This window comes from Zingiber officinale, chromosome 4A (assembly GCF_018446385.1).
Source record: "Zingiber officinale cultivar Zhangliang chromosome 4A, Zo_v1.1, whole genome shotgun sequence".
Taxonomy (NCBI): Eukaryota; Viridiplantae; Streptophyta; class Magnoliopsida; order Zingiberales; family Zingiberaceae; genus Zingiber; species Zingiber officinale.
The window spans coordinates 121744241-121754092 of NC_055992.1; the positions used below are offsets into that span (position 1 = coordinate 121744241).

At 36.8% G+C, this 9852-nt stretch overlaps 1 protein-coding gene across 1 annotated transcript; it reads left to right on the top strand.

The window, feature by feature from the left end:
- Positions 1-6997: 6997 nt before the first annotated feature.
- On the top strand, positions 6998-8287 carry LOC121972715 (phospholipase A1 EG1, chloroplastic/mitochondrial-like). Its single transcript, XM_042524360.1, has one exon. It carries the CDS (start codon positions 6998-7000, stop codon positions 8285-8287), a length of 1290 nt encoding a protein of 429 aa, XP_042380294.1.
- The last annotated feature ends 1565 nt before the right edge of the window (positions 8288-9852 follow it).

A 9852-nucleotide genomic window follows, 5' to 3' on the forward strand; every position in this document is an offset into this window, starting at 1 on the left:
CCCAAGAAGAAGTTTATTATTATTTTGAAGTATAAGAGTATAAGTTTTTGAAACAAATAAAACAACCCTTACATAAGTATTAAACTTTAGCAGATTTTCATTTTGCTATTAGTTGGGCTCAAGCAGATTTTCTTATTGCTATTAGATGAATAGTTTTCTATTACTAATAGAAGTGCAGATTTCTTTTGCTATAGATGTACATGTGCAGTTTTCATTTGCTGTTATTTGAGCATGTGCAGTTTTCATTTTTGCTATTAGTAGAGCACGAGCAGATTTTCTAGATCCTTTGTTATTGAATATGCATGATCAGATTTCATTTTCTATTTCCATTTCTTTGCTATGGTTTGAGCATGAGCAGTATAGAATCTTCTTTCCATTCCTTTGCTATGGATTTGAGCAAGAGCAGTATTGAATTATAATGTTATTTCTTTGCTATTAGATTAACATGAGCAGTTATATATGTTTTCTTTTAGAGCATTCAGTTTCTAGTTTCTTCTTGTAGACATGCACATTCGAGTTTTTGTGAGTTAGACAATGCTTACTAAGCATTCGCTTATAGTTTGCATTTCCTCTTATTGCAGATAAAGGAAAAGAGAAAGTGATATAGAGGAAGGTGACAAGGAGATGTTTGACGATGTGTGATGGCTGAACTATGGAAGACTTGGGACTTGCTAAGAGTTTACTTAATTAGATTCATTCCTTTAATTTGCTAGAGAAATAAAGAAGTGTGCATGCAAATTCTTGTGACTAGGATATAGTAGATGATTGAGTTGCTGTTTTTAATGTTGCTGAAAAGCTTTGAAAGTTGCTAGAATTGGTTTTTTTTTTTGTTTTGACTGGATTTGAGCTATTTGCATTGCTGGAATTGGTTTTCGGTATTACTGGAAATGAATTCAATCTTGCATTTTTGTTTTGCTGGAAAGCTTTCTGGGTTGCTGGAAATTTGAAGTTCGACTGGAATTTATTTTCTGGGCTGCTGGAAATAGATTATTTGAGTGCTGTGGTGGAGTTTATAAGCATGCAAATGCATATGTTTCTTTTGTTGCTTGCTTAGAGATAAATTGCATGCTCATTTTAGTCCCAATTCTAAAATGCTGTAGTTGCTGTAAATGACATGCTATTTGTAGCTTAAATTGTTTCAGTAGCTAATAGATTGTAGTCAGATATGCTCGCAAACAACCTTTTCTTATATACGGTAAGAAACGTATATAGCACTGCTGGAATTTCTGTTAGGTAGAAAATTTTATTCCTGCATGTTCAGTAGAAATGTTTTAGTTTAGATTTCTTTTCCGAAAATCTTAAGCATTGTTGTTATTAGCATAAGCATTATTACTTAAGTAGAGTTAGTAGTTAGTTAAGTAACGGTCGCTCTCAGAGTAGTAGTAAGGAGGGTGGTCGTTACATATGTGTAGTGCTAAATTTTTGGATCATGTGTGTTGTCTGCATATGGCACTTTATGGCCTGAAGTAGGCTCTGCGTGCTTGGTATTTGGAGCTTCATGCCTTCTTGGTCTCTCTTGGCTTTATTACCTCGTTTGCTGACATCTCCTTATTTGTTTATCATTGGGATAGTACTATTATGTATTTGCTTATATATGTTGATGATCTAAAATAATAATAAACCCAGTTAGCCTCATTGACTAGCCCTGGGAGTGACCGGTCTGACCCCATGGAAGTTTCCCACTGGCCACTAGGATAAATCAGGAAGAGTGCTCTATGGGCAGTTCAGAAGCCTAACATCCTTTGGTTGCTCGCCTCATTTGGAGAAAAAATTCCTGCAAAATATGCCATAGCTGGGAATTGAACTGCTGGTGCCTGGGTGACAACCTAGATGTGCTTTCGTGGCACCATAGTCCCGGAAACTTATGTTGATGATCTATTTATTATAGATAGTGATGCTTCTTTAACGTCATAGTATGTAACCTTAATGAAAAAAAAAAAGTTGTGACTAAGGATCTTGAGGCTCTTTTCTTCTTCTGTAGGGTTGAGGTTCGCCCAACTTCAAATGGTCTTCTTTTGTCCTAGCAAAAGTATGTCATTGATCTTCTCTCCAAACACAACATGCTAGACTCCGAGCCAATCTTCACTCTATTGCTATTGGCTCTCGCCTTACTCTGCATGATGGGTCTCTGTATTTTGATGCGACTAAGTTCCAACAGGTGGTTGAGAGTTTATAACTTCTCTGAATGATTCGTCTTGATATTTCCTTTGCGGTCAACAAACTCTCACAGTTTATGCATGCTCCTTCAGAGACACATTAGGGCGCTGTGAAGCGTCTGCTTCGATATCTCAATGGTACTAGGGATCTTAACATTTGTCTTCTTGCGAATACACCTCTCATCTTTTATGGTTAATTTGATGCAGATTGGATAGGAGCAGGGTCAGCTCAAGGCATAGGTCATTAAGGCCTATGCCTATATATATATATATATATATATATATATATATATATATATATATAGTTTAAAAATATATGAGTTTGGATATTAAATATTTAAAATTATGGTTAAAATAAATTTTAGTGAAGATTTATTTTCATCAGTAATTTTATTTTTTTTACTATTCAAATTATATTTGGTCATTAATTTTTATTTTTTTATTTAATCAATAATTTTAATTTTTTTATTGTGAAAGTTAAATTTGGTTGATAATTTACTTTTATTTTTTATTAAAATTTGTTTGGTAATTTTTAATTTTTTACTAATAAAAATTTAATTTACTAATCAAAATTAAGTTTGGTTTATAAATTTAAAATATTTATCTGTTATATTTAATTGATAATTTTTATAAGGTTTAGAGTTTATGGTACTCTTATTTTTAATAATTCATCGTTGATATTTACTAACTAAATATTTTTTGGCTAAATGAATTTGATTGATAATTTATCGATGTTGAAATTGATACGAAACTCCCGCTATTGAGGTATCCTGGAGAAAGATCTATTGTATATAATGACTATATCTACTACTTGAACCTATTACCTCTAGGTCACACAATGATAATTTTACGACTACGTTAAGATTTTCCTTCATTAAAGTTAAAATTGATTGATATTTTTTTTAAAATAGTAATTAAAATGTATATTAATAATATTGTAGTAATTATTATTCGTTGCCAAATTAGTTAACATAAAATATTTTAAATTTTTTAAATTTTACTAATAAAGAAGTGAGGTTTGACTAAGATAAAATTATTCCTACTTGGCCTAGTTGGTCACTGCTTCTAATTACATAAATAGTCATTGGCAATGTATGAAACTGTCATTTTAAATTTTACTAATAAAATTAAATGTCTCTAATAATATTTTTAATATTTATTTTTTAAAAAAATATTAAGATCTTATTTTTTTAACGCATAGGGTCTTAAGAATTATTGAGACGACCCTGGAAAGGAGATCTGGATGATCGATATTCTACATGTGTTTGTTATTTTTCTGGATGCTAATATATTTATTTTTCTGGACGCAACTTTATTATCCAACACTTTTGACGATGATCTGATTGCTCAGTGTTGGTTTGCTGCTCAGCAGTGGTCGAGTGTAGCAGTATCGTAGCAAAGCAGTAGGAAGAAGTCGAAGTAGTCGAAACCTCAATCGGATGTGTAGAAGCTCGTAGAGTTGATATTGTAAAACCCTTGGTCGAGCCGCACTTTTATATAGTGTGAAAAGTGTCTTCCATAGATAAAAGTTTATCTTGAAAAGTGTTGATCCTTATCGCCAACAAAGTCAGATTTTATCCGATGGAAAGCGTCTTTCATAGCACCGAAGGCGTCTTCCATGAACGGGGTACTGAAGGTGCCTTCCGTCGCATGAATAGCGTCTCGAGTACTGTTCACCCCAGGTAATTTTTGCTCCTTTTGCTTTACAAAATGTGTTAGTCCAACACAATAAATAATAATCTGCAAGACAAAGTTAGTACAATAATAATATGATTAACTTATAACTTAGACACTGTCCTCCAGATCATGATCTAGTCAGGATCTCAATTTAGGTTTCTAAAATGGACCTAAATCGGACTGATGTCTACTATCCCTTCAACCGGGACGCGTCCTCACTGAGTCACTCTCCTCTAGTGACTTATCTTCACTTACCAAGTGTCAAATTATCTCATCGACATCCAATCAATAAAAGAATCAATTGTATTAACAAGTGAACGACTCCCAATCAACCCAATGCAAAATACATTATAAATATATATGAATATAGATAGTGTGAATGAGACCCATAATCCATCAAATATAAAATGCATCATATTAATATACCCATAATCCACCCAATGATACATTTTACTAATGAAATGAAAGGATGAACGACTTGCAATTTACTCGCTGAAAAAGGAATTTTGTATAAAATAATTGAAACCTCCCAAGGATCCTTTTTGATTGCGGAGCCACATAATATAAGTATTTGTCATATTTATTAATTCAGTATATGTAGTCATGCAACTCTTACAGAGCGCAAAGTCAAAGCTTATAGTATAAGTACTTCAATCATTTTCTTCATTCAACATAATTAATCATGCAACTTATTAAGAGCATGGAGCCAAAGCTTTATGGCTTAAGTGATGCATTCATAGTTTTGTTAATTTGTACAAGTAATAACGCAACACCATTTTGAGCATGGAGCCAAAGCCCTGTAAAGCAATTTAGTCCTGCAACCCTTTTTAGAACCCGGAGCAAAAGTTTTATTTTAAAGATGGTTCATTTATGTATTTCTCATTCAGTATAAATAGTCACAAAATTCATTTTAGAGAGCCGAGTTAAAGCTCTATAGTTATTATATTGTTAATTTAATATGATTATATTATAAGAGTTAATTTTACAGTGATGAATAATAAACATAAATAATAATAGAGAGGACTATCATATAAAAAAAAAGCCTAAACTTCTCCATTAACAATCCTACCTTGGGGTCTTGAAGTATATATCAATAAGTTGTTATTGATTTAGCATTTCTGATTAAACAACAGAAATTGTTAAGAAAAGAGGGGGCAGCTGAATTAACTAATCAAACTTTTACCCCTGTTCATCAGATTAAATAAAGCTCAGTCAAATGGCAAAACAAAATGGATTTGTAATGTCTCCTTCAAAAGAATCAAATATTTTTCCTCCACTTTTCTATACCTTTGATCTTCAAATTACTTGCCCATGTTCCTCTTGTTCAAACACAGACACCTTTGATTCCATTAAACCTCCTTCTTCACAGTTCTAAGAAGCTTCATTGTATCAGATTTTCTACAAGAATGGAGAAGTTTTTCATTAAAACTCATATATCAGGAATATTGAGATGTTCTTGCACAGCACAAACTCTAATTATGTTTGGCCAAGTTGAGAGATACTTTTAAGACTTGGGGAACCCTAAAGAAGTCAAACTTTTCAAGGATGTTGTTGGTGGATAGATCATGAGCTAAGATTGCCGCAAAAAGTGCAGTGAAAGGAAAGGAGTTTGGTCAAAGGCAACAAGCTAGCCAATGGAGGGAGATGGAAGGCCTCTTTATTTAAGTTAAATTGGTCAAAAAGTCATGAGGATCAGTAGTTTACTTTGGAAAATCAAATGGAGGATGGAAGGAAGAATCTGACCAACTTCAAATACTTGTAGTCTTGTAACTCTGAGAGAGAGATGGCATTCAGATTAAGAGAGGAGTGATCAGGAGAAGAGGATGCATGGATTGGTCAAGGGCTGCTGTGGAAGCATATTGGAAATGGAACTCATTTAGAGGGTTTTTGCTGACTACTCTTTTTGGTCAATTGGGATTGATTGTTGGGCAGGCTTCTTCTTCAATCTGTGTGATGCCATTTCAATGTTTGTATGTATCAATTTATGAAGACTCAATCTATCGAGTTGGATGAATCTTATAAATTATAAGGTTTCGACTAGTTGAATGGACGAAGTATAGACGAGTTAGATAAGTCAAACTAATCGAGTAACTCTAATTGAAGTAGTAGACGAATCAAAAAAAATCAAAACAAGTTGGATAAGTAAAACAAATGAATTGAGTAAGCCAAACGTTAGACAGACAGACAAGTTACTTATATTTACTTAATCGTAAAGAAATTAAAGATATATTTTCTAAATTTTTAATTCCTTCCAAGAATATTTAAAAATAATAAAAAAATTTAGAAAACAATTATGATAACTTTAAATTATTTAGACACATTTTATTAATTCTCCTTCTGTCTCATCATTTTCATTCATGAGAATTAAACAAAAGGATAGCGAAGTTTTTCCACAGTCACAAGAAAAATGACGTAAGTCAACGATGATTTCATTTGTCAAAATTTATTAATGGTCATTTCATTTCGTAGGAATACAAAATTTATGACGAGGGATCGATATTCAGGATGACGAAGGCGATACTCAACGGTCCAGATCTAATGAGATCCGATCGGACGAGAAAGAAGCGGCTTCTATAAAAAGCAAAAAATATCTTATGAAGGTTCCGTTAGCTTCGTGGTCGACTCTCAGCCTGGCGTTTTAGTAGAGCTGCTACCGAGGAGAATTAATAGCCGCTGGCCGACGTCGTCGTCAGAGAGAAAGGAGGAGCTGCCACCGAGGCATTCGGGGGAGGCGAGCACTATGTTTTTCCAGTGTCTGTTGAGTTTGGTTTAACTGGATCGGAATCGGATTGACAAAATCTATGAAAGATTTCCCAATAGATCTGTCTGACCAAAGTGAGGCGAGGTGGGAGAGAGAGAGAGAGAGAGAGAGAGAGAGAGAGAGAGAGAGAGAGAGAGAAAAGTAGTTGGTGCATTTCGGCGTTCATACGATTACAAACGTTGGCGCCATAGAAAGAGGAGAAGATGGAAACAGAGCGGTCAAACCGCCAAACTGAATTCGAGACGCAGTATATCGATCGATAGCGAACCCCACCGACCCATTTTTTTTTAAAAAATGGGGCAACAGAGAAACGCGACCCAATTTGACCGTTATCTTTGTGTGTATCTATATATGAGAAATCTGGCGAGCGTTGTTCTTCGGTCTGTTCTCGTTAGTTGTTGTCATGGCTACCGGCGCTTCTTCTTCTTCCGCTTGGGCCGTGAGCTTACATGCGAGGAGTCGTCGGTGCAGATGGCGGAGCAGGACGGCGGTGGCAGTGGCGCCCGAGAAGCCGGCTGCTGCGGCGGTGAGGGTTCGGTCGCCGTCGTCGGTGGCGGAGTGCGGGTTGGCGAGTATGTGGAGGAAAATACAGGGGGCCGATGACTGGGCCGGTCTGGTTGAGCCGCTGAACCCGGTTCTGCGCGACGAGGTGGTGCGGTACGGGGAGCTGGTGACGGCGTGCTACGAGGCGTTCGATCTCGACCCGACCTCGCCGCGCTTCCTCAAGTGCAAGCACGGCAAGGCCCGGTTGCTGCACGAGTCCGGGCTCGGCTCGGCCGGATACGAGATAACCCGGTACATCTACGCGACGCCGCCGGAGATCGTGGGCCGCGGCGGGGGCGGAGGGGGAGGGCGGTGGATCGGGTACGTGGCGGTGGCGACGGACGAGGCGGCGCGCCGGCTGGGCCGCCGCGACGTGCTCGTGGCGTTCAGGGGAACGGTGACCAAGTCGGAGTGGGCGGCGAACTTGATGAGTTCGCTGACGCCGGCCCGGCTCGATCCGCACGACCCGCGGCCGGAGGTCAAGGTAGAGTCCGGCTTTCTCGGCCTCTACACAAACGAGCGCGGCCGGTTCAGCCACGGGAGCTGCCGCGAGCAGCTGCTGAAGGAGGTGTCGCGGCTGGTAAAGCAGCACGAAACAGAGGAGATGAGCCTCACATTGGCAGGGCACAGCATGGGCTCCGCCCTGGCGTTGCTTCTCGGCTACGACCTAGCGGAGCTGGGGATCAACAGGCGGGCGGATTCGTCGGTTCCGATCACGGTGTACTCCTACGGCGGGCCAAGGGTCGGGAATTGGGGGTTCAAGGAGCGGTGCGAGGAGCTGCGGGTGAAGGTGCTGCGGGTGGCCAACGTCAGGGACCCGGTGACGAAGCTCCCCGGACTGTTCCTGAACGAGAGCCTCCGGCGATGGGGCGCCGCCGCCGGGTGCTATGCCCACGTCGGGGTGGAGCTAGCGCTCGACTTCTTCGAAGTGAAGAACCCGGCGTGCGTGCATGACATGGCCAAGTACGTGGCGCTGTTGAAGGGCCAGCATAGCATTTTCAAGGAGGGGGCGCCCGCCGACAGCGGTATCAATTGGGCGGGGAAGGCGGCGGTGTTGCTGAGGAAGAAGATGGAGGAGTTGGCGTGGCGGCCGGACACAGCGCTGCTAAGCCAAGTGGGTATTTTGGTCCAATCACTGGGACTCATCTGAAATTAATTATCAGATATAATTATTAAAACTGTTATTTTTCTCAGTTCAAATACATGTACAATTGTGAGTAATAAATTATAGTTAATTCGTTATAGAACAGAAGGTATATGCTTCAATGACTGATGACTTGTCCAAACCTTTGCCATAACCATTTGTGAGCCTCCCGAAACTTCCAGTGTTATTTATTTATTTTAAAAAAAATAAGACATAGAATTTACAATTCTGTGTTAATTACTGCATCCATCCGTAATTATTCAGTATTAATTTTTTATAAAAAAAAATTAGGACTTAAGATTTAAGATTAGGATTTATAGTTTAAGATATAGTATTCAAATTATAAGAGAGTACAAATTTTTTAAAAAATAACAGTAGGTGTTTACGGATGTATGTATAGTGTATATCACTGAGTTATAATATTAAGCATACTCAACAAATTTTTTAGATGTACACTAAACGTATTATATAAGATATATCATCCTCTATATAATATTTTGCACACTTTACTCTCCACATCCATGAGCATTTAAAATTTTTAAAAAAAATTTAATATTTCACATATAGATATGTCGGAGGGGCACCTTCTACCAGGTTCCCACGCGCGTCATCTACCCAGAGTGTACAAGTATAAACACACAGACATACATGAGAGAGAAAATATAGTTATTATATAATTAATACAACACAGCACAAGAGGACATGACACAATTAATGGATGAAAATTAAGTTGTCAAAATTTTATGATGTCAGCCCGAGACACACTGTGCTATCAGGATTTTTGTTATCCATTTGATGTTAAAAGAAATCATCCTTTTTGTTCTTTCTTTATGTTAAAATAAAAAAAAAACAAAAGTCATATTTTCATATTTACTATTCTTTATCTATTGAATCTATTCCATGGAAAATAATAAGTCTCTTGTATAATTTTTAAAAAATTATTTAATCGTTCAAATCTTTATTTACTATAAGGGCAAAAATAAACAGAGCATTTTTTTAATCATTAAGATGGCGTCCGTCGTTCATAATTTTTTATTAAAAAATATCACATCCCATTAGTCCCCTATAAAATAATATAATGGTCCTTTAGTATTTTATTCGGCATTATTATGTTCTACTACACACATTTAATTCTAAAGTATATGAACAGGATATATTTGAGTAGGAGTAATTACGAGACTATAACTATTACTGTAGTATAATAGTTATGATTTTATACTAATTATCATAATTATAGTAATTATAATTTCATAATTATTATAATATGAATTTATCTTGATCAATAATATTCAATTTATAGTAATTAAAGTTTCATAATTATTATCATATGAATTTATCTTTTTCAAAAAAAAAAAAAACCCTGTTGATTTTTTTCCCGTAAATTATATGTTCAACGGTTGATAACGACTTAATTCAACGTGCTAAAGATAATAATTAATTGAAAAATATTAACAAATCTTCGTGTGGGCCCACCCAAGACCCACTTTTGTATATTTAAGTTTGATGTTAAATTCGACTGGAGGTCATTTATGTTCATTTAATAGACATGTATCTTCCTAATTTTGAGTTTT